We start from the raw sequence: 23,440 nt of genomic DNA on the forward strand, positions 1-23,440 counted from the left end.
TTAGTATCTATGACCTGTTTCATAAATACTTACTTCACTTTGAGATACTGGGCCTGACCTAAGCATTTTCCCATCCACGAAAGAAATAGACTTTCAGTTTCTTTTTTTCTTTTTTTTCACAGAGAGAGAGAGTCAGAGAGAGGGATAGATAGGGACAGAAAGGCAGGAACTAAGAGAGATTAGAAGCATCGATCATCAGTTTTTCGTTGTGACACCTTAGTTGTTCATTGATTGCTTTCCCATATGTGCCTTGACCGTGGGCCTACAGCAGACCGAGTAACCCCTTGCTCAAGCCAGCGACCTTGGGTCCAAGCTGGTGAGCTTTGCTCAAACCAGATGAGCCCGTGCTCAAGCTGGCGACCTCAGGGTCTTGAACCTGAGTCGTTTGCATCCCAGACCAACGCTCAGTCTATCCACTGCACCACCGCCTGGTCAGGCGACTTTCAGTTTCTACATAGCCTCATTAGTCAAGAAAATTCAGTCAAGATTCTCTTTATGCAGTTTGCATAATAAAAGGCTTTATACCCTTCAAATATTTATAATAATGAAGATGACTTTTTGAACTACATATACCCTACCTAGAAATTTTCCTATGCAAAACCATGACAATCACCAGAGGTGATATAATATTTAGAATTACACAACTTCAACAATTTTTATACTATTTTCCATTCCATTTTTTGTGACCATTTGTCACTTCAAATTGTTGAGTCTAGTTGTTAGTTAATTCCTTAAAATTCTACAAAGAAATATTTCTTCAGTCTCATAATTGAAAATAGTCAGTTAATTCCTTAAAATTCTACAAAGAAATAATTTTTCAGTCTCATAACTGAAAATAATCAATTCCTGCTTACCCAAGACTAAAATTAAAATTCAAAAATACTCATAATTTTTTAAAAATCAAGAATATTCTTTAGTTCAAGACAGAGCTTACCTCCTGATCTTGTGTAGCATCACTACATTTAATCTTACTTTTTCTGATCTTTTTTTCATCTTGAATATCATCATCTTCTTCTGGTACCCAGGTTCTTTTCTGGCTATTGTAGATTTCTTTCATTTTATTTTCAGATGATGAAATCTCCTTTTGGTATGTCTCAATCAAAGCCTTTTCCTCAGTTTCTATGCTAATAGAGTCTGAGGAATTAATCTCACCAGGATATATGGGAAGATTTTCTTCATTTATATATTGAGATGGACTTAAGTTCAGTTTAGCTGCAATAAATCCAATGTCTGAATCCTTACTGGAGACTAGCTGCATTTCTAAGTGATTTAAATCAGTTGTGTCTGATGGAATCTGCTCCAAGTCATTAGTACCAGTAATACTACAATTTCTCTTATTTGGCAATCTGGGCAAAAATATTCCCAAAGACCCTCTCCTTGCTTTATCTTTTACAGTTGTCATTAATGATACAAAATTGGTTTCAGCTCCATTATGAAAAAATTTATTTTCTTCATCTCTAACATCTTCAACAGTGTTGGCTACTGTGTTAATATCTATTTCTGTAGCATGTACGATACTCATATCATTATCTGTCTTATTTACTAATTCAAGTAATTGTTTTGGAAAAGATGGTTTATGAACAGTTTGGAAATCTAAAAATTTTTCAGTTTTCCCATTCAAATTATTCAGATTTTGGTTGATACTACAAAAATTTGCAGGATTAGATGCAATTACAAGATCTGATGCTTCTTTAGTATTGGCATGAGTTTGAGTAACTTGCTTAGTTAAGTCTGAGTTACTGTGGATTTCTATGGCCATGTTGCATTTAGTTGTTTGGATATTTTTCTTCACTTTTTTCCCACAGGCTAGAGTAAACTCTTCCTCATTAGTGAGCATTTTCGACTCACTTTCACATGTGAGTACAGAGGAATTTCTTATAACAATATTTAAATTCTTACTTCCAGCTTTAGACATTATTGTTTCATCATTATTAACAATACTCTGTCCTTGTTGAGGTAATAGAGGTAGCTGAGTTGAGAAATGGGGTTGAGAACCAACACAAACATCATCAGCAAAAGTCTGTTCTAAACTATGTGCTGCATTATGAACAAAGGCCTCCATTTGATCCTCCGGAAGCTTAAAAAATACCTGCTTTGAATCAAGTCTAGTCATGTTCTCCAAATCTTGATCAGATACTAAAGTTTGATTTTTAGGCTCCTTAATCAGATCTTGATCTTTGAGCACTGTTATTCCACAACCTAACTGTCTTTTGGCATTAGTTTGAATAACTTCTTCCTTCTCTAACAAAGAATAAGGAGCAGAGAGTGACAGTCCCTCAGGTTTCAAGTAATATTCACTGGCTAAATCATTTGTATAAGCAGGATGATTTTGCACTGGGCAATGACTGGCTTTGTTTTCTACAGCCTGTGCTTGTATTTTAGTGATTTTTTGAACAGAGCTACCATCCTTATGAAAAGAAACATCTGAGGTTTTTCCTTTTGCCATTCCAAATGTAGGACACTCCTGAAGTATTTTCTCTGTGTCTTGACAATCAATGAAAGCAGTATGGGACTTGGTGACTTCCAGATCACTATGATTACCTACAAACATTACAGTATTATCCACAGGCCTAGTGGTTATTTTAACTGGTGTGACAGCTTTACATTCTAAGGCAGTTGTGTGACTTCTAGTGATCTCCATGTCATCCTGCCCACATGTATAGAAGACAGTTTTAGGAGTTCCTGTCAAAGGCACCAGAAGAGAATCTTCTCCAACTTCTAGGGTATTTTTGTTACTTATTTCCAAGGTACAACTCTGGATGATATCCTTATCATTTTTATCATTACTTGAAAATGCAACAGACTTGTCACTTTTGAGTCTAAGGCTTTTCCTTCTTTGACTTTTGCCTGGCAGAGGTTCATTCAGAAATCCAGGCTTAGGTACATCTTTGTCATTTCTCCAAATGGTTGGCGTAGACACTTCCATGTTATCATCAGCTCTAAATGCAACATCTTTCTCTATGGGACCACTGTTAGCCCATTCCCTCACTATTAGCTGACTGACTTTTGCTGTTAAATGGTTACTTTCACCATTCTCTGGAAAGAAAACACTTTCCTCAGCAGAAGAAGTCACTTTTGGTTTTCCTACGCTTTTCCTTTTAGACAGTTCAAAGTCACGTCTGTCTGGAAGCACAGTTCTATCCTTTGCTGGGTAGTCAATGAAAACAGTGTGAGACTTTGTTATTTCTAGTTCATCATGATTATCTATAAACATTACAGTTTTGTCCACAGGCCTGGTAGTTACTTCATCTGGTGAGACAATTTCACATTCTATGGCAGTTGTGTGACTTCTAGTGACCTGCATGTCATCCTGCCCACATGTATACAAAATAGTTTTAGAAGTTCCTGCCAAAGGCGTCAAATGGAAACCATACTCATCTAATAAAGGTCTATGATTTATTTCCAATGTACAACTCTTGATGATATCCTTATCATTCTCATCACCCTCTGAAAATATAACAGTCCTATCATTTTTTAATCTGTCAATACTTTTCCTTCCACAAATTCTGACATCTTGCTTTTCATTCAGAAGTCCAGGTTCCTGTACACTTCTGTCCTCCAGCACATCTGTATCATTAAAAATAGCTACTCCAGTTTTTCCTATAGGAGTTTCATTACATTTTTCAACTTTTACAGCTACTTGTTTGTGTATTGTTGTTAGGCTGTTAGTGTTTTCTAAATTAGTCTCATCAAGTTCTTGTACTTCAGAAGGACCAAATCCAATGACAACAGTGTGACTCTTGGTTAAATCCATATTTTGTTCCTCTTCTGAACAATTAATTATCTTGTCACGAGAAGAGTCCAGGGTGGGATTGTCTAAACTTTTCCTCAGTGGCTCAGGCAGTTTAGAATTCTGGCCTGGTACAGATTTTACTAGATGACTGTAAACAGCAGCATTATGATTTTCCATGGCAGATTGTCCTTCTGATGAAAATAGTTTTGTGGTAGGAAACAAAGACTGCTCACAGGACACTGCATTTCTATTATTTCCAAGCACTACTTGTTTACTAAGATCTCCACCAGAAAGCTGTATGTTAGAACTTGTTGCTTTGTCCTGGTTAATATCAGCTGACTGAGGAGAAACTTTATCAAGACAGGGTGAAAGCTTCAAAACTTGATCTTTTTCTTTGCCCCAGGTTTCAGTCAGGGTATTTTTAGATATTATGTTTGGTTGTTGGAATAGTTCAGTATGACTTTTGGTCACTTTTTCCCATTCATCTAACAGGCTTCTGCTGTAAGAGTGAGATTTACTGGCATTCTCAGTTGCTGGGTTGTAAGATGCAAGAAGAGCTTGACTTCCTAAGTGAGTTGTGTGACTTTCAGTCAAATCCTTATCGTCACCTGTGAAGATAACAGTGTTTTTGCCAGTCACTGAAATGGGCAAAGGATTTGTCAGGCTCTGTTGTAATTTTTCCTTAGATACACGAAGAACTGAGCTACAATTTACATTCATTTCCTCATCCTTTGACACAGTTATGTGATTTTGGATCATCATTTCTTTTTCAGATATTGGTATGTCTGTTAGCTGTACATTTGGCTGATCTTGTTTAAAAATTTGATTACCTAGTGCAACTGTGTGACTCTTGGTAATGTCCATGCTATCTTCTGAATAAATTGTTTTCTCTGTAGGTAAAGAGCTGGCATATGGATTAGGATACATTTTGGCATAATTATTGTCATGCTTTAGCAAATTTTTTTCCTCTCTCATATTTGAAAGACACTTGGTCAGTTCCATGGCATCATTACAACTAGAATATAAAAATGTCTTATAATCCTGAATTTTTGGACTGGAACATATAGATTCTGGGATCATAGCCAATGTTCTGACATCTTGGTTAGATGTCTGTGTGACCATATGAGTTTCTGTCCCTGTATTATGACTTTCGGTAATATGTATTTCACCTTTAGGATTTAAGGAAGAGTCTTGAAAACCAGCATTTGGTTTGCTCTCAAAGACTGACTTCTTTACTGGAGCTTTAGTTCTATAACCTGTTGTAACATCCATCATGATGGTCTGAGCTTGATTTTCTATTTCAGATAAATTACCTGAGGGTAAAATTTGTATAGTGTGGTTTATTGTCAAGTCCATCAAGTCACTGCCATAAATTGTATTATCATCACTTTTACATTCCCTTAAACTGGCCTCACTGGATGTGGGAACCAAACTTTGAATGTTGGCTGTATAACACTGGGTGAAATTCATCCAATCATCTCGTTCTCTAAAGATTCTAGTCACATTACTGCTATTTTCATCTACATTATGAGATTCATGCATTTGATGTATAAAAGAGGCCTTATTTGAGTCTTTGGAATGAATAAGTATCTCAGAATTTTCTTTATCAGGTCCTGTAGAATAAGCATTAGATTTCCCTGTTTTCAATCTTTTTATGAAGTCACTGAAATTTATTTTCTTTTCTGAATTAGTAGTTTGATCCATGGAAAAATTTAAATTTTTTTTCATTTCTGAATCCTCAGTGTGAAGCTTTAAGTCAGCCAGAAACGATGTAGTATCTATTTTGGCAGACTTCTCACTTTTTGAATAATCTAAAAGGCCTTTGGTTATCGTCACGGTATGACTTGCTGTTAGGTCTATCTGGTTTTCATCTGAAAAAATGACTGTCTGGTTATTTGAATGTTTCTTTTCATGACTGTGTTCTGTAATTGAAATCTATAAAAAAAGCAAAATATTAAAAAAATCAAATAAAATGCAAACTTTTAAAAGATATTTTACAACACTATATAAATAATCTTCAATAATGATTTTATGATGTATTGGTTTCTTTGAATCAGTGGTGTGGTATGTAGTATGCTAATTTGTTAGAATTTTTTCTAAACTCTAAATACTTTTAGTGGTTTTGGACAAACTAGAAATTCAAGGTTATAAATCCATTAGAATGACTTAAAAATAAAAAGGACTGACAATACTAAGTGCAAATATAATGAAAATTCTAATTACTGTATCAGATCATTCCCATTCTAAATAAAAATGACTTAGAAAGGTATAAATGCATAATGGCTAATTTATAGCATACTCTATACTCTTGGGAGTTGGATTCTCCTTGAATCTTAATGCAGTGATTTTTTTTAAGGATATAATCAAACTCCTTGTTACTCAAATGGTCTATAGCAGGGGTCCTCAAACTATGGGCCCCTGAGGCCATTTATCTGGCCCCCGCCGCACTTCCAGAAGGGGCACCTCTTTCATTGGTGGTCAATGAGAGGAGCACAGGATGTGGTGGCTCCGCTCACATTCAGTACTACTTCCAGTGACGCGGGATGTACGCGTCACGGCTCCGGAAGCGTGTCATATGACGCACACCCGGTATGCAGCACCCCACATCACCGTAAGCTGTGTGAAATAACAGCAGAAGTAGGAAGAAAGGCAAAGCGCTATAACCATACTACACAGTACAATGGCCTCCATACTCCCCCAAATGTACAACAACATAATGGCCCCTATAACCTCCCTTTGCCCAAAAGTCTCCCCCCACATTACTACACACCATGTTTCCCCTATTATAAGACCCTGTCTTATATTAATTTTACCCCCAAAAGATGAGGGCTGTCTTATTTTTAGTTCCCATTGAAATACTGGTCAGTTTGTTGATTTAAATTTACTTGTTCTTTATTTTAAATATTGTATTTGTTCCCATTTTGTTTTTTTTACTTTAAAATAAGATATGTGCAGTATGCATAGGGATTTGTTCATAGTTTTTTTTTATAGTCCGGCCCTGCAATGGTCTGAGGGACAGTGAACTGGCCCCCTGTGTAAAAAGTTTGGGGACCCTTGGTCTATAGATTAGTATACTAGTAACACCCAGAAAATTGTTAGAAGTATAGAACCTCAGGGCCCATGCTAGATCTACTGGATAAGAATCTATTTTAACAAACTACTGGGATGTTTCATATGCCCATTACAGTTTGAGAAGTCCTGATATAACTATTGTATTTTCCTATTATTTAAACTGGCAGGGTAGGAAGTTTTTCCAGTCTATGGATCCATTTTGGTAGGTAACTCCTAAATCAAGTCATTACTATTAAATTTTGAGTTTTTAAAAAGTTTTTAACTATCAAGGGAAATTAACATATGAAGGCACTTGCATGAACTCATACCTCTCTCTGTTGCATCTGGGTCTGAATGGGAGCACAAAGCAATGTATTCATTCCTATGTAGAAAAAAGAAAAAACTATAATCAATGACAAAAATATATATCACCAAGAGCCTGATTTTCCTCTTCTTAGGTCTCTATAAGTTACAAGTACAGTAGTCCCCTTATCAGCAGCTTTGCTTTTTGCAGTCTCACTTACTCATGGTCAACAGGGTTTAAAAATAGTAAATGAAAAATTCTAGAAATAATCAGTTTAAAATTGCATGCCATTCGGCCTGACCAATGGATAAAGCGTTGACCTCGAACACAAACCCCTGGCTTTTTTGGTCAAGGCACATATGGGAGTTGATGCTTCTTGCTCCCCCCCCCCAAAAAAAATAATAAAATCTTTTTTTAAAAATTGCATGGCCTGACCAGGCGGTGGTATAGTGGATAGTCCCAGTCCACTGGGACGCGGAGGACCCAGGTTTGAGACCCTGAAGTCGCCAGCTTGAGCTCGGGCTCATCTGGTTTGAGCAAAGCTCACCAGCTTGGCCCAAGGTCGCTGGCTTGAGCAAGGGGTTACTTAGTCTGCTGTAGCCTCATGGTCAAAGCACATACGAGAAAGCTATCAATGAACAACTAAATTGCCGCAATGAAAAATTGATGCTTTTCATCTCTCTCCCTTCCTGTCTGTCTGTCCCTATCTGTCCCGCTCTCGGACTATGTTTCTGTCAAAAAAAAAATTTTTTTTTTCATGCCACTGTGAGTAGAATGATGAACTCTTGAGCCATCTTGAAGATCTTGAAGCAGGATGAACCTGCTTCATCCTGCCTGGGACATAAATTACCCTTTGTCCACGCTGTATATATTGCCTGCCCATTAGTTTACTTAGCAGCCATCTTGGTTATCAGATCTACCGTGACAGTATTTTAGTGCTTGTGCTCAAACACCCTTATTTTACTTACTAATGGCCCCAAAGTGCAAGAGTAGTGATGCTGGCAATTAGCATACGCTCCTTTTAAGTGACAAGGTAAAATTTCTACACTTAAAAAGAAAAAAAAATGTATGCTGAGGTTGCTCAAGTCTGTGGTAAGAACAAATCTATTTGTGAAATTGCCTAATTTATAATTAAACTTTATCAAAGGTATGTATGTACAGGAAAAAACCTAGTGTATAAAGTCTGGTACTATCTGTGATTTTAGGCATCCTGTGGGGGTCCTGGGACATATTCCACACAGATAAGGAGGAGGGAAATCACTATATTTATTAAAATTTTAAAAGTTTTTTAGTCACTAAGCTCTTTGTAAGGACGTAGGTATAAAATTTTATCATTTATTTATTTATAAAGATTTTTTATTTATTGATTTTTACAGAGAAAGACAGGGGAGGGGGAATGAGAAGTATCAACTCATAGTTGCTTCACTTTAGTTGTTCATTGATTGCTTGTTGTATGTGCCTTGACCAGGCAAGCCCAGGGTTTCAAACAGGTATCCTGAGCATTCTAAGTCAATGCTCTATCTACTGTGCCACTACAGGCCAGGCAGAATTTTATTGACTTTTAATTGTTGCATTTTAGGGACAGTTATTGTATTCTCTGTGTCACTAAACTACTTTTAGAATGTGGTGTAAATTTTAAAGGTAGAAGGTTTGGACTATTTTTGTCCCCACTCCTCCATTCTGGATAGTGTAGGTTACATGGTAAAGAGTACCAACCAATAGATTGAATTGTTAAAAGTAAGGTTTTTTTTTTTAAGATTTTATTTATTGATTATAGAGAAAAGAGAGAGAGGAGAAAGAGAGGTGAGAGAGGAGGAGAGGAGAAAGAGGAAAAAGGGACAGAGGGGGACAGAGGAGACAGAGGGGGAGAAAGGAAGGGGAGAGGGGAAAAAAGCAAGGAGCAGAAGCAGCAACTCACAGTCATTGCTGCCTTGACCAGGTAAACCCAGGGTTTCGAACTGGGATCTCATTATTCCAGGTTGACGCTTTTTTATTTTTTATTTATTTTAATTTATTGTGTTTACATAGACTCAAGTGTCCCACCGAATATATCCTCCCCCCGCCCCCGTGTTCTCCTCAACATCCTCCTTGCCACCCTCCCCCCAACGCCTTCCCCACTTCCCTCCAGGATTTGTTTCCTGCTCTCTATAACACTGTGTTATGCATATATAATTTCACAAATCTCTGTCCCTTCTCTGATCCCATCTTCTCATCCCCTTTCCCACTGTCCACTTTCCCTCTGGTCCATTTGATCCCACCTCTGCCTCTATTCCACTCTTTTTTTTTTTTTTTACAGAGACAGAGAGTCAGAGAGAGGGATCGACAGGGACAGACAGGAACGGAGAGATAAGAAGCATCAATCATTAGTTTCTCGTTGCGCATTGCGACACCTTAGTTGTTCATTGATTGCTTTCTCATATGTGCCTTCACCGTGGGGCTACAGCAGACCGGGTAACCCCTTGCTTGAGTCAGCGACCTTGGGTCCAAGCTGGTGAGCTTTTGCTCAAACCAGATGAGCCCGCGCTCAAGCTGGCAACCTCGGGGTCTTGAACCTGGGTCCTCGGCATCCCAGTCCAACACTCTATCCACTGCGCCATTGCCTGGTCAGGCTCTATTCCACTCCTCAGTTCACTGTTCATTAGATTTCTCAAGTGAGTGAGGTCATGATATTTTTCTTTCTCTGCCTGGCTTATTTCACTTAGCATGATAGTTTCCAGGTCCATCCATGTTGTCGCAAAAGGTCAAGATTTCATTCCTTTTCACAGCCGTGCAGTACTCCATTGAGTATATGTACCACCACTTTTTAATCCACTCGTCCACTGACGGACACTTGGGCTATTCCCAGATCTTGGCTATTATAAACAATGCTGCCATAAACATGGGAGTGCATTTCTTCTTTTGAATCAGTGATTTGGTATTCTTAGGATATATTCCTAAAAGTAGGATGGCTGGGTCAAAAGTTAGTTCCATTTTTAATTTTTTGAGGAATTTCCATATTGTTTTCCACAGTGGCTGTACCAGTCAGCATTCCAACTAGCAGTGCAGGAGGGTTCCCTTTTCTCTACATCTTCGCCAGCACTTATTATCAATATATGTTCTTTTGTTAATGAGCGCCATTCTGACTGGTGTGAGGTGGTATCTCATTGTGGTTTTAATTTGAATTTCCCTAATGATTAGTGATGTTGAACATTTTTTCAACTGTCTATTTTCTATCTGTATGTCCTATTTGGAGGAGTGTCAATTCATTTCTTTTGCCCACTTTTGATTGGATTGTTTATCTTCCTGGCGTTGAGTTTTACAAGTTCTTTATAAATTTTGGTGATTAACCCCTTATCAGACGTATTGTCAAATATGTTCTCCCATTGTGTGGTTTGTCTTTTTATTTTGTTCATATTGTCTTTAGCTGTGCAAAATCTTTTTAGTTTGATATAGTCCCATTTGTTCATCCTGTCCTTTCTTTCACTTGCCCATGGAGATAAATCAGCAAATATATTGCTGCAAGAAATGTAGGAGAGTTTACTGCCTATGTTTTCTTCCAAGATGATTATGGTTTCACGACTTACATTCAAGTCTTTTATCTTTTTTTTTTACAGAGACAGAGATAGAGTCAGAGAGGGACAGATAGGGACAAACAGGAAGGGAGAGAAATGAGAAGCGTTAATTTTTCATTGTGGCACTTTAGTTGTTCATTGATTGCTTTCTCATATGTGCCTTGACCGTGGGGCTACAGCAGACCGAGTAAGCCCTTGCTCAAGCCAGTGACCCTGAGTCCAAGCTGGTGAGCTTTGCTCAAACTAGATGAACCCGCGCTCAAGCTAGCAACCTCGGGGTCTCGAACCTGGGTCCTCTGCATCCCATTCCAATGCTCTATCCACTGCGCCACTGCCTGGTCAGACCTTTTATCCATTTTGAGTTTATTTTTGTGAATGGTGTAAGTTGGTGGTCTAGTTTCATTTTTTGCAGGTAGCTGTCCAATTTTCCCAATACTAATTATTAAAAAGTGTCTTTATTCCATTGTATGCTCTTTCCTCCTTTGTCAAATATCAATTGTCCATAAAGATATGGGTTTATTTCTGGGTTCTCTGTTCTGTTCCATTGATCTCTATGCCTGTTCTTATGCCAGTACCAAGCTGTTTTGAGTATGATGTATGATGGCCTTGTAGTATAACTTGATATCAGGAAGTGTGATACCTCCCACTTTATTCTTCTTTTTCAAGATTGCTGAGGCTATTCGTGTTCTTTTTTGGTTCCATATAAATTTTTGGAATATTCTATATCTTTGAAGTATGCCATTGGTGTTTTAATAGGAATTGCATTGAAATTTAGAAATTGCTTTGGGTAATATAGACATTTTAATGATGTTTATTCTTCCTAGCCATGAACACAGTATATGCTTCCACTTGTTTGTATCTTACTTGATTTCTTTTATCAATATTTTATAATTTTCCGAGTACAAGTCTTTAACCTCCTTGGTTAAACTTACTCCTAGGTACTTTATTTTTTGTTGCAATAGTGAAGGGGATTGTTTTCTTAATTTCTCTTTCAGACAGTTCATTGTTGGTGTATAAAAATGTCTCTGATTTCTGAATATTAAATTTATATTCTGCCACTTTGCTGAATTCATTTATCAGGTCCAGTAGTTTTTTGACTGAGACTTTAGGGTTTTCTATGTACAATATCATATCATCAGCAAATAATGATAGTTTTACTTCTTTTCCCCAGGTTGACACTTTATCCACTGTACCACCACAGGTCCAGCAAGGTAAGAATTTTTTTTTTTTTTTTTTTTTTTTTTGTATTTTTCTGAAGCTGGAAACGGGGAGAGAGAGTCAGACAGACTCCCGCATGCGCCCGACCGGGATCCACCCGGCACGCCCACCAGGGCCGAGGCTCTGCCCACCAGGGGGCCGCAACCAGAGCCACTCTAGTGCCTGGGGCAGAGGCCAAGGAGCCATCCCCAGCGCCCAGGCCATCTTTGCTCCAATGGAGCCTTGGCTGCGGGAGGGGAAGAGAGAGACAGAGAGGAAGGGGGGGGGGTGGAGAAGCAAATGGGCGCTTCTCCTATGTGCCTTGGCCGGGAATCGAACCCAGTCGCCCGCACGCCAGGCCAACGCTCTACCGCTGAGCCAACCGGCCAGGGCCACAAGGTAAGATTTTGAAGCATCTTTTTACTCTGTGTAAAGGAATTGCAATCTAGACACTCCCATAATGAAATGTGCATTAAAAAAAAATAATTCTAGAGAAGGAGAAGAAAGTAGATTTAAGAGAAGATGAACCAATAAGAGAACTACTGTAATAGTTCAGCTACAACATGATGAGTTTATGTCATGGTAAGACACAATAAGAATGGAAATAAGATATTAGACATAAGACCTTTTTGGAATAAAAATATAAAGGTTTAGATAATAAACCACACTTTAGTAATACAGGATTAAAGAAAAAATACATTTAAAATACTTCAATTTAAAAGCAAATCTTTAGAACATTTTAAAGAGTTTACAGCAACCTTAATTAAACATGATGAAGTAATTATAAGTTTTTTTTATTAGAAGTTTTACTTATTTATCAAGTTTTCACTCATTTATTTAACAAATATTGCTTCAGAACCTATTACGTGCCCCCAAACAACTATCTACAAAAGTACAAAGAAAAGACAAAATTTCTGGACTTAATGAGTTCCCGCTTTAACAATAGAACCAGAAGCAAATACCAACACTACAATGTGACAAATTCTACAACAGACTAGGAAATAAAAGGAGTGTTGTGAGAGCACAGGATGCAGTGACTACCTTCTTGGTTTAGTCAGAGAAGACTCTATTTAAGACAGTACTAGAATGTATGGTGCCATTCTCTGAAACACTTGTTACCAATTCATGATGGAATAAGAAGCTTACAGCTAATGTAAATGATACAATAGTTCCTTCATCAAGAAAGCTTTGCTATGAAAAAAATGTCAGCTAACTAAACAGTAGCTTACTGCCACAGTTGATTTACATTCTTGTGTAAGTTCCTCTTCTGTCAAAGACCTAAACAGTTTGTGGACTGCTTACTTTAAATAAAACTGAAGTTAAGCAAAGTTAAGTGAAAAATGAGAAGACTGCTAGGCAAATTGTAGCAGGAAGAGCAATTTTCGTAGAGGAAATAGCATTTACAATGGATACAGGCAGGAAAAACGTCCACATGGGAAACTGCAAATATATACGTAGTTCTTCACAGGATAGAGGAAAGGATGCACAAAAAGGAAAGGGAAAGCTGGAGAAGAGAAGCCAAATGGGCTTTCTAAGTCTGTGCTGAGGAGTGTGGGTTTTATCCTGCAAGCAAAAAAATGACTGAACATTTTTAAGCTTGGCGGTAATATGATCAGATTTAGAGATACATAGAATAGAACAGAAGGATAAGAAACTAAATGCAATAGTTTAAGAAAGAATAGTAAAACCTGAATTCAAACAGTGGCAGAAGGAATAGAGAAAAGGTAACAAATTTGTAAGATATCTAGGAGATGGAATAGAGTAGGGCCAAATAGATATAGGGAATGAAGAAAAAGTTTTTAAATGACTCAATTCCTAGAGAAACAACAACTCAATTTCTGACTTGAGTCAATAAATGAGTGGGAATCTAAGATAAAGGAAATAAGAGGAACAGCAGGATTGGAAGAAAGTGTCTTTGTGAAATTTTAAATTGAAAATTTTGTGTAAAGAACAGAGCTGTCTCTTCACTTTCTTTTTCATGGTTCTTTTAGATATTACTTATCAGGAAATCTGAAGAGAAAGGTATATGATAAAGAAAGCATTCTGATCATACTCACCAGTAATCTCACAGTAATTATCTTCCAAATTCTTACTCCTAAAATTTAAAAAGTATTTTAAAAATCTGTATCCCAAACAATTACAAAGATTTACAACAGTTGGATAATAATGCCAATTGCATTCTACAATTTATCCCCACTAGCAATGAGTACTTTTTACTTATATTCTTTTTTTTTTTTTTTTCTTAAGTGAGAAGCAGGGAGGCAGAGACAGACTCCCGCATTCGCCCACCAGGATCCACCCAGCATGCCCACTAGGGGGTGCTGCTCTGATCATTTGGGGCATTGCTTAGTTGCAACCAAAGCTATTCTAGCACCTGAGGCAGAGGCCATGGAGCCATCCTCAGCACCCGGGCCAACTCTGCTCCAATGAGCCTTGGCTGCAGGAGGGGAAGAGAGAGAGAGAGAGAGGAAGGGGAAAGGGAAGGGTGAAGAAGCAGATGGGTGCTTCTCCTGTGTGCACTGACAGGGAATCAAACCTGGGACATCCCCTTGCCGGACAGACGTTCCACCACTGAGCCAACTGGTCAGGGACACCTATATTCTTAATTGATTAGATGAAAATTTATAGCTAAATATAGTCTTAAGTTTGTATTTCTTTTTGAAGATAAGTACCTTTTAATTTATTCAAAAGGTACTGATACTGCCCTGGCTGGTGGTGCAGTAGATAGAACATTGTCCCGGAGTGCTGAAGTTGCTGGCTCGATCCCAAGGGTGCTGGCACAACCCCAGTTGGATGATTCAAGCTCGGGCTGGGGCACATGAGAAGAATCAATGGGTGCCCAACTAAATGGAACAATGAGTTGATGCTTCTCTCTCTGTCTCTCTCCACCCCAAGTCATTGGGAAAAAAAAGGTATTGGTATTTACTTTTCTATGTATTAGTATTTTTTTTTGTTTTGAAACAAAATGAAGATTGGTATTGTTTTATACTAGCTGACGTATTTAAGGATTTACATATGAAAGAGTATTTCATCACTATATTAAAAAAATAAGCTAACGCCCTGGCCGGATGGCTCAGAGGTAGCGCATTGGACCAGCGTGTGGAAGTCCTGGGTTCGATTCCTGGTCAGGGCACACAGGAGAAGTGCCCATCTGCTTCTCTACCCTTCCCCCTCTCCATCTCTCCTCCCTTCCCGCAGCCAAGGTTCCATGGGAGCAAAGTTAGCCCGGGTGCTGAGGATGGCTCCATGGCCTCCACCTTAGGAGCTAGAATGGCTCCAACTGCAATGAAGCAATGCCCCAGATGGGCAAAGCATCGTCCCCTGGTGGGCATACAGGGTGGATCCCAGTAGGGTGCATGCGAGAGTCTGTCTGACTTCCTTCTCGCTTCTAATTCTGAAAAAATACACACACACACACAAAAAAAGCCATACAGTGCATACACTTATCAAATATAACAGTATATTAAATTCTGCAAAAATTTGTTTTTTAAACAAATCCTCTATATTCCACAAAAGGGACATCAAAAAAGAAAACCAAAAGGGATATTAATTTAAAAGCACTTGATTTAATAGGAGCAAATACTTTTAAAATATAATTTTAATGACATTTTCCTTACTTACTGTATTAGAACATTTTCTTTTCCTTCTGTTTCTAAAAATGAAATAAAAATCAATTTTTTTCAAGAATACACTGTTAAAGCATTAGAAAAATTGCATAAGGGCATTAACAGCAATTAAAAAAACTGCCTCCATGGCTCAAGTTATATTTTTCAAGCAATAAGGTAAACAATAAGATCTATTAATTAGCCTGACTGATGCTGACACAATGGCTAGATGCTGTGGTCCCAGGTTCAAAACCCCGAGGTTGCTGGCTTGAAGCACAGGCTCACCAGCATGAGTGTGGGGTCACTGGCTTGAAGCCCAAGGATGCAGGTTTATTCAAGGGATCACTGGCTCCACTGGAGCGCCCCCCCCAAACATATGAGAAGCAATCAATGAACATCTAAAGTGCTGCAACTATGAGTTGATGCTTATAATCTTTCTCCCTCTCTCTCTCGCAAAAACAAAAACAAAACCAAAAAAAATATTCCAATTAAGTTCTATCAGCTATCTAGTTAGATATCCAAAGTAACATTTTACAGAAAACAGACTAGCATGGATTGCATTAATATATTACCTGCAATTTCTGACTTTCTCACTATTTTCATATGAGGTTCTGTCTGGAATACCCTGGAAGAGAAAATAAAGATAGATAAAAATACGTAATATGAAATCACAAAACTGTGGCAATAACTTATACTCTATTTTGGTTTCAACATAATAAAAGCCATATGTGACAAACCGATACTTAACATCATACTCAATGGGGAGAAACTAAAAGCATTTTCTCTTAAGATCAGGAACAAGACAGGAATGTCCACTTTTACCACTCTTACTCAACATAGTACTGGAAGTCTTAAGGCACAGCAATTAGACAAGAAGAAGAAATAAAAGACATCCAAATTGGAAAGGAACAATAAAACTATCACTATTTGTAGGTGACATGATACTAATGAGTCCACCAAAACACTACTAGAACTGATAAATTCAATAAAGTAGCAGGATACAAAATAAATACCTAGAAATCGGTTACATTTTTATATATCAATAATGAACTATCAGGGAGGGAAACTAGAAAATCAATCTCATTTACAATTTCATCAAAAAAATAAAATGCCTAGGAATAAATTTAACCAAGGAGGTAAAAGACTTGTACACAGAAAATCATAAAGACTCTGAAGAAAAACACTGAAGAAAATACAAATAAATGGAAAGGTATACCATGCTTGGGGATAAAAAGAATTAACATTGTTAAAATGTTCATACTACCCAGAGAAATCTATAGATTCAATGCAATTCCTATCAAAATACCAACAATGTATTTCATAGAACTAAAGCAAAGAATCCAAAATTTTATATGAAACCACAAAAGAAACCATAATAGCCAGAGCAAACTTGAGAAAGGAACAAAATTGGAGAAATCATGCTACCTGATATCAAACCATACTAGAAGGCCATAGTAACCAAAACAGCATGGTACTGACATAAAAACAGACAATGGAACAGAACAGACAGTCCAGAACTAAACATATGCCTATATGGTCAATTAATATTTGGCAAAAGAGGCAAAAACATACCATAGGGCAGGGGTCCCCAAACTGCGGCCCCTTAAGGCCATTTATCTGGCCCCCACCGCACTTCCAGAAGGGGCACCTCTTTCATTGGTGGTCAGTGAGAGGAGTATAGTTCCCATTGAAATACTGATCAGTTTGTTGATTTAAATTTACTTGTTCTTTATTTTAAATATTGTATTTGTTCCCGTTGTGTTTTTTTACTTTAAAATAAGATATGTGCAGTGTACATAGGGATTTGTTCATAGTGATTTTTATAGTCTGGACCTCCAACAGTCTGAGGGACAGTGAACTGGCGCCTGTGTAAAAAATTTGGGGACCCTTCTATAGGGTAAAGACAGTTTATTCAATAAATGGTGTTGGGAAAATTAGACAGATAAGTGCAAATATAATGAAACTGGACCATCTTCTTATACCACATACAGGAACAAACTCAAAATAAATTAAAGACTTAAAACGTAAGACTCAAAACCATAAAACTCCTAGAAGAAAATATAAAGCAGTAAAATCTCTAACAGTTCTCTTAGTAATATTTTTTCTGATCTATCTCCTTGAACCAGGAAAAAAAAAGAAAAAACAAACAAATAGAACATCAAACTAAAAGATTTTGGCACAGCAATGAAAATCGTAACAAAATGAAAAGACAACCCAACTTAATGGGAGAATATATTTGCAAATGATACATCTAATAAGGAGTTAATATCCAAAATTTATAAAGAACTTATAAAACTTGCCTGACCGTGGTCACACCGTGGATAGAGCATCAACTTGGAATGTTGAGATAACCAGTTCAAAATTCCCAGCTTGCCCAGTCAAGGCATATATAAGAAGCAATCAACTTCGAGTTGATGCTCTCGCTCCCCAAACCCCTCTCTAAAATTGATAAATAAAATCTTAAAAAAAAAAAAACTTTTAAAACTCAACACCAAAACACAAACAAACAATCCAATTAAAAAATGGTCAAAGGTACCTGACCAGTGGGTGCAGTGGATAGAGGATCAACCTGGGACGCTGAGGTCCAGGTTTGAAACCCTGAGGTCTCCAACTTGAACATGGGATCATCCAGCTTGAGTACAGGCCCACCAGCCTGAGCACAAGGTCACCGGCTCGAGCATGGGATCATAGATATGACTCCACGGTCTCTGGCTTGAAGCCCAAGGTCGCTGGCTTGAACCCAGCGTCACTGGCTTAAACAAGTAAAGGGTCGCTGGGTCAGCTGGAGCCTCCAGGTCAAGGCGCAAATGAGGAAGCAATCAATGAACAACTAAAGTAGTGCAACTATGAGTTGATACTTCTCATCTGTCTCTCTTCCTGTCTGTCTGTCTCTCCCACCCTTCACTTAAAAAAAAAAAGCATAGCAATAATTTCTATGAAAGAACAGAAATGAAAGCTGAAATACAAGAACTCAAGGAACAGATAATAAAACAGCAGAAAATGAAATACAAACAGAAGAAATTTATGAAAGCAGAAGAAAAAATATAATCATTACAGAATGAAGACAAAACTGGAAGGGACACAAGGTTGAATAAGCACTTTGGAAAATATGATAAAGGAGATAGAGAAATTTTAAAAAGAGAAAAAAATAAAAGGAATTAAGAGAAAATAATGCACACAAAAGAAAAACAATTAATACAAGCATAATTTGTGTTTATAAATTATTGAGTCCCTAAAAAAATCTAAAATAATGGAAGAGGGAAGAATATTTAAAAGTTAATTCAAGATCCAAGACCCAAAACAAGTCAAAATGGAGATGTATCCTAGTAAAGTCAATAAACCTCAAAGAAAAACAAATCTGCTAACACAGCCTGTCAAAAAGATCCAATCATTTTATGAGGGAAAAAAATCATGCACTCCTCAGATATATCGTAGAAACATTCAATGCCAGAAGATAACAGAACCACATTAACAAGTTTCTTAAGAAAATATAAACTGAAAGTTTTATATCCACGTAAACCTTCTTCATGTATAAAGGTTATAACTAACAGTTGGAACACCCAACAACTCTAGGAATAAGGTTTCCAAGAGCAATTTTTACTTTTTTTTTTTTTTTGTATTTTTCTGAAGCTGGAAACAGGGAGAGACAGTCAGATAGACTCCCGTATGTGCCCGACCGGGATACACCCGGCACGCCCACCAGGGGCGACGGTCTGCCCACCAGGGGGCGATGCTCTGCCCCTCCGGGGCATCGCTCTGCATTGACCAGAGCCATTCTAGCGCCTGGGGCAGAGGCCAAGGAGCCATCCTCAGCGCCCGGGCCATCTTTGCTCCAATGTAGCCTTGGCTGCGGGAGGGGAAGAGAGAGACAGAGAGGAAGGAGGGGTGGGGGTGGAGAAGCAAATGGGCGCTTCTCCTATGTGCCCTGGCCGGGAATCGAACCCGGGTCCCCCGCATGCCAGGCCGATGCTCTACCGCTGAGCCAACCGGCCAGGGCTCCAAGAGCACTTTTTAAAAAAATATTTTATGCGAGAGATAGACAGGGATAGACAGACAGGAAGGGAGAGAGATGAGAAGCATCAACTCATAGTTGTGACACTTCAGTTGTTCATTGATTGCTTTCTCATGTGTGCCTTGACCAGGAGTCTCCAGCTGAGTCAGTGACCCCTTGCTCAAGCCAGCATTCTCGGGCTCAAGCCAGTGACCTCTGGCCTCAAGCTAGCAACCATGGGGTCACATCTATGATCTCTCGCTCAAGCCAGCAACCTTGGGGTTTCGAACCTGGGCCCTCAGCATCCCAGGCTGACACTCTATCCACTGCACCACTTCCTGGTCAAAGAGCACTTCTTGGGGAAACAATAAGAGAACAAATTTCAGCCAACCAAGAAATAATTAGGTCAACTATATACAGCAAAGGAACAGATGTGAACATTTAAATACTATATATAATAGAACTAAGACAAACAAATGGGACAGCTGCCCTAATGTCAAATACTGAGAAAAATAGAAATAAAGATGATACAAATATTGCAAAGGAAATAATGTGCAGAAGCTGAGAGGTAGAAATATGCTAATTACCTCACCTATTATAACTACCAAAGGTCCAGCACCAAATATTTGACCCCCTTTATCTTCTTCATTCTCCCTCCACCTCTCTTCTCTTCTGGTAGCTGATTATTCTGTTGTCTATATCTATGAGCTTTTTTTGTTTTTGTTTGTTCATTTGTTACTTTTTGTTTGATAAGCCATATAGGAGTAAAATACTACAGCTCTTGTCCTTTTTCATCTAATTTCACTTACCATAAGACTTTCAAGATCATCCATGGTGCCACAGATGGCAATATTTCATCTTTAAAACAAGCAAGTTTTAACTGAAGTTTTAAAATATTAATAGTACAAAAGTATATTATTGACTACAATTGGGCTGAGGGAGAGTAAACAGATAAATTTTACCATTGCTTATACATGGTTGAACAATACACAAAAATATACCAGGCAAAAGAAAAGAAATATATAGCAGAGACAGAAAGTTTAATATCAGTCTAGGTAGAATTTGGATCAAAAAGCAATAAACAAAACAAAGATAGCCTGACCAGGCGGTGGTGCAGTGGATGGATAGAGCATCGGACTGGGATGTGGAAGACCCAGGTTCGAGATCTCGAGGTCGCCAGCTTGAGCGCAGGCTCATCTGGTTTGAGCAAAGCTCACCAGCTTGGACCCAAGGTTGCTGGCTTGAGCAAAGGGTTACTTGGTCTGCTGAAGGCCCATGGTCAAGGCACTTATGAGAAAGCAATCAATGAACAACTAAGGTGTCACAACGAAAAACTGATGATTGATGCTTCTCATCTCTCTCTGTTCCTGTCTGTCTGTCCCTATCTAGCCCTCTCTGTGACTCTCTGTCTCTGTAAAAAAAAAAAAAAAAATAAATAAATAAATAAATAAATATTTCATAGTCCTAGAAAGCACAATTTCAAATAAAGATACAGTGGTCCCTCGTCTATCGCAGAGGTTAGGTTCCAGAACCCCCTGATGGAGGTGAAAATCCGCAAAGTAGCGACCTTATATTTAATTATTTATATATTATATATATTTTAAGGCTTTATAAACCCTCCCCACACTCATAAATGTTTCCCACACTGTTACTAACCTTTCCCACACTCATATAAACACTTCCTATGCTCTTCAAGATTTTCTACAGTTTTAAACTTATGTAAAAAATATGTTGATTTCCATGTGTTAATTTTATATTTTCTTACTGTCTGCCTGTAGAGGTATTTCCATTTATAGTCTTAGATTTTCATAATATACAATTTGCAAAAGGCAACAGATTTATGCCCTATCTCTGCAATTTTTATAACTCCAATTTCTTCCTCTAGTTTATTTTTGTTGGTTAGCACCTCTAGTACAACTGTGGTAAGACTTAGTTGTTTTGTTCCCAACTTTAGAGGGAATGCTTTCAATGTGTTTCTTTTAAGCATAATGCTAAATCACAATCTTGTAAATAACAATTCTGTAATGCTGTCAGATAGAAACATAGGTTATATGAGTCAGCATCAACATATTCAGTTTAACACAAAAAAACACATTACCTGTCATTTAAAATTATTTCTCCTTTCAACTTACTTTATAGTATCTGCAAAGCTGACTCGACGAGAGCTTTTCTTATTTCTTAAAACACTGGGTTCCTAAGGGCAGAGAATGTACGGTACGATTCTTAATAAAATCACTGTAAATTAGGTCACCAGATTACTAAAGACTAAATATTATTCTGAAATAATTTGATACTATTATTAATTCTGATTATTAATTTGATTCTCAAAACTATCACAATGAGGAAGCACTTAACAAACAAAGATAAATTTTCAATGTGTTACTAAACATACTGACACAAACAACATGTTTAAGGCAATCACTGCCCCTTACCTTTTCTCTTTTAAGTAAATGGCTATTTTACTATCAAGAAGAAAAAAGACTAAAGATATAGCAAGTGATATGTTGCTTGTTATGATAACCTTACTATACTACTTTAGATTAAAAAAATATTGCCATGGCAAGATAGCTCAGTTGGGCCCTGGCCGGTTGGCTCAGTGGTAGAGCGTCGGCCTGGTGTGCAGGGGATCCGGGTTCGATTCCCGGCTAGGGCACACAGGAGAAGCGCCCATTTGCTTCTCCACCCCCAACCCCCTCCTTCCTCTCTGTTTCTCTCTTCCCCTCCCGCAGCCGAGGCTCCATTGGAGCAAAGATGGCCCGGGCGCTGGGGATGGCTCCTTGGCCTCTGCCCCAGGCGCTAGAGTGGCTCTGGTCGATGCAGAGCGACGCCCCGGAGGGGCAGAGCATCGCCCCCTGGTGGGCAGAGCGTCGCCCCTGGTGGGCGTGCCGGGTGGATCCAGCACCAGAAAAAAGTTTCCAGCTTCAGAAAAAAAAAAAAAATGAAAAAAATAATAAATAAATAAAAATGTCAAAGGTAAGAGTTGATGCTTCTCATCTCTCTCCCTATCTCTCTTTTTCTACTCTCTCTCTCTGAAGAAAAAAAAATCAGACCTGACCAGTTGGCTCAGTGGTAGAACACTGACCTGGCGTGTGGATGTCCTGGGTTCCTTTCCTGATAAGGGCACACAAGAGAAGCAACCATCTGCTTCTCTTGCCCTCTCTATTCTCTCACTCTCTCTCTCTTCCCCTCCCACAGCCATGCCTCAACTGGTTCAAGGGCATCGGCCTGGTAGTCAAATTCATAAAGTGGAATCAAAGTTATTTTTTTCTTTTGTGCCTGGTATGTTTCACTTAGCATAATGGCATCAAGTTTACTCATGCTACACTATGTGCCAGAATTCTGTTCCATTGATACCAGATTTTGTTTCTCCATTCATTAGTCAATGGATACTGGGTTGCTTCCCTCAACTACTGTGAACAATAATGCTATGAACAGCGGTGTATACTTCTTCAAGATCCTTCTTTTTAATTCTTTTAAGTATAAAACCAGAAGTGGAATTGCTGAATCATCTGGTAATTTTAATTTTTTGAGGACCCACCATACCATTTTCTGTAGCTGTTGAACCATTTTACATTCCCACAAGGTACAAAGGTTCCAATTACTCTACATCCCAGCCAATACTTCTTATTTTCTGTATTTGATGGTAGCCATTCTAATGATTATGAGGCTATGATTTGCATTTGTGGTTATGATTTGCATTTTCCCAAAGAACAGTGATTTAAGAGAATCACTTAATGATTATAATCTTTCATTGTAATATACTATTTTTATTTCCCCTCATATTCCTTAACAGTAGCAAATATTTTCACTCACACAGATACCAAACACAAAAAGCAAGACACGGCCCTGGCCGGTTGGCTCAGCGGTAGAGCGTCAGCCTGGTGTGCGGGGGACCCGGGTTCGATTCCCGGCCAGGGCACATAGGAGAAGCGCCCATTTGCTTCTCCACTCCCCACCCCTCCTTCCTGTCTCTCTCTTCCCCTCCCGCAGCCAAGGCTCCATTGGAGC

General features: G+C 38.3%; 1 protein-coding gene across 3 annotated transcripts in view; it reads right to left on the reverse strand.

The window, feature by feature from the left end:
• KNL1 (kinetochore scaffold 1) overlaps window positions 1–23,440 on the reverse strand; it is a 75,387-nt gene that overhangs the window by 32,394 nt on the left and 19,553 nt on the right. For all 3 annotated transcript variants that reach the window (XM_066342216.1, XM_066342215.1, XM_066342214.1), the window contains 6 exons: window positions 21,565–21,626; window positions 16,014–16,066; window positions 15,458–15,488; window positions 13,894–13,931; window positions 7,114–7,166; window positions 935–5,668 (listed from right to left, as the gene is read on the reverse strand). In XM_066342216.1, coding sequence (XP_066198313.1) covers window positions 935–5,668; window positions 7,114–7,166; window positions 13,894–13,931; window positions 15,458–15,488; window positions 16,014–16,066; window positions 21,565–21,626 — 4,971 coding nt within the window. The remainder of the gene's footprint in view (window positions 1–934; window positions 5,669–7,113; window positions 7,167–13,893; window positions 13,932–15,457; window positions 15,489–16,013; window positions 16,067–21,564; window positions 21,627–23,440) is intronic.

Source organism: Saccopteryx leptura, chromosome 6, assembly GCF_036850995.1.
Source record: "Saccopteryx leptura isolate mSacLep1 chromosome 6, mSacLep1_pri_phased_curated, whole genome shotgun sequence".
Taxonomy (NCBI): domain Eukaryota; kingdom Metazoa; phylum Chordata; class Mammalia; order Chiroptera; family Emballonuridae; genus Saccopteryx; species Saccopteryx leptura.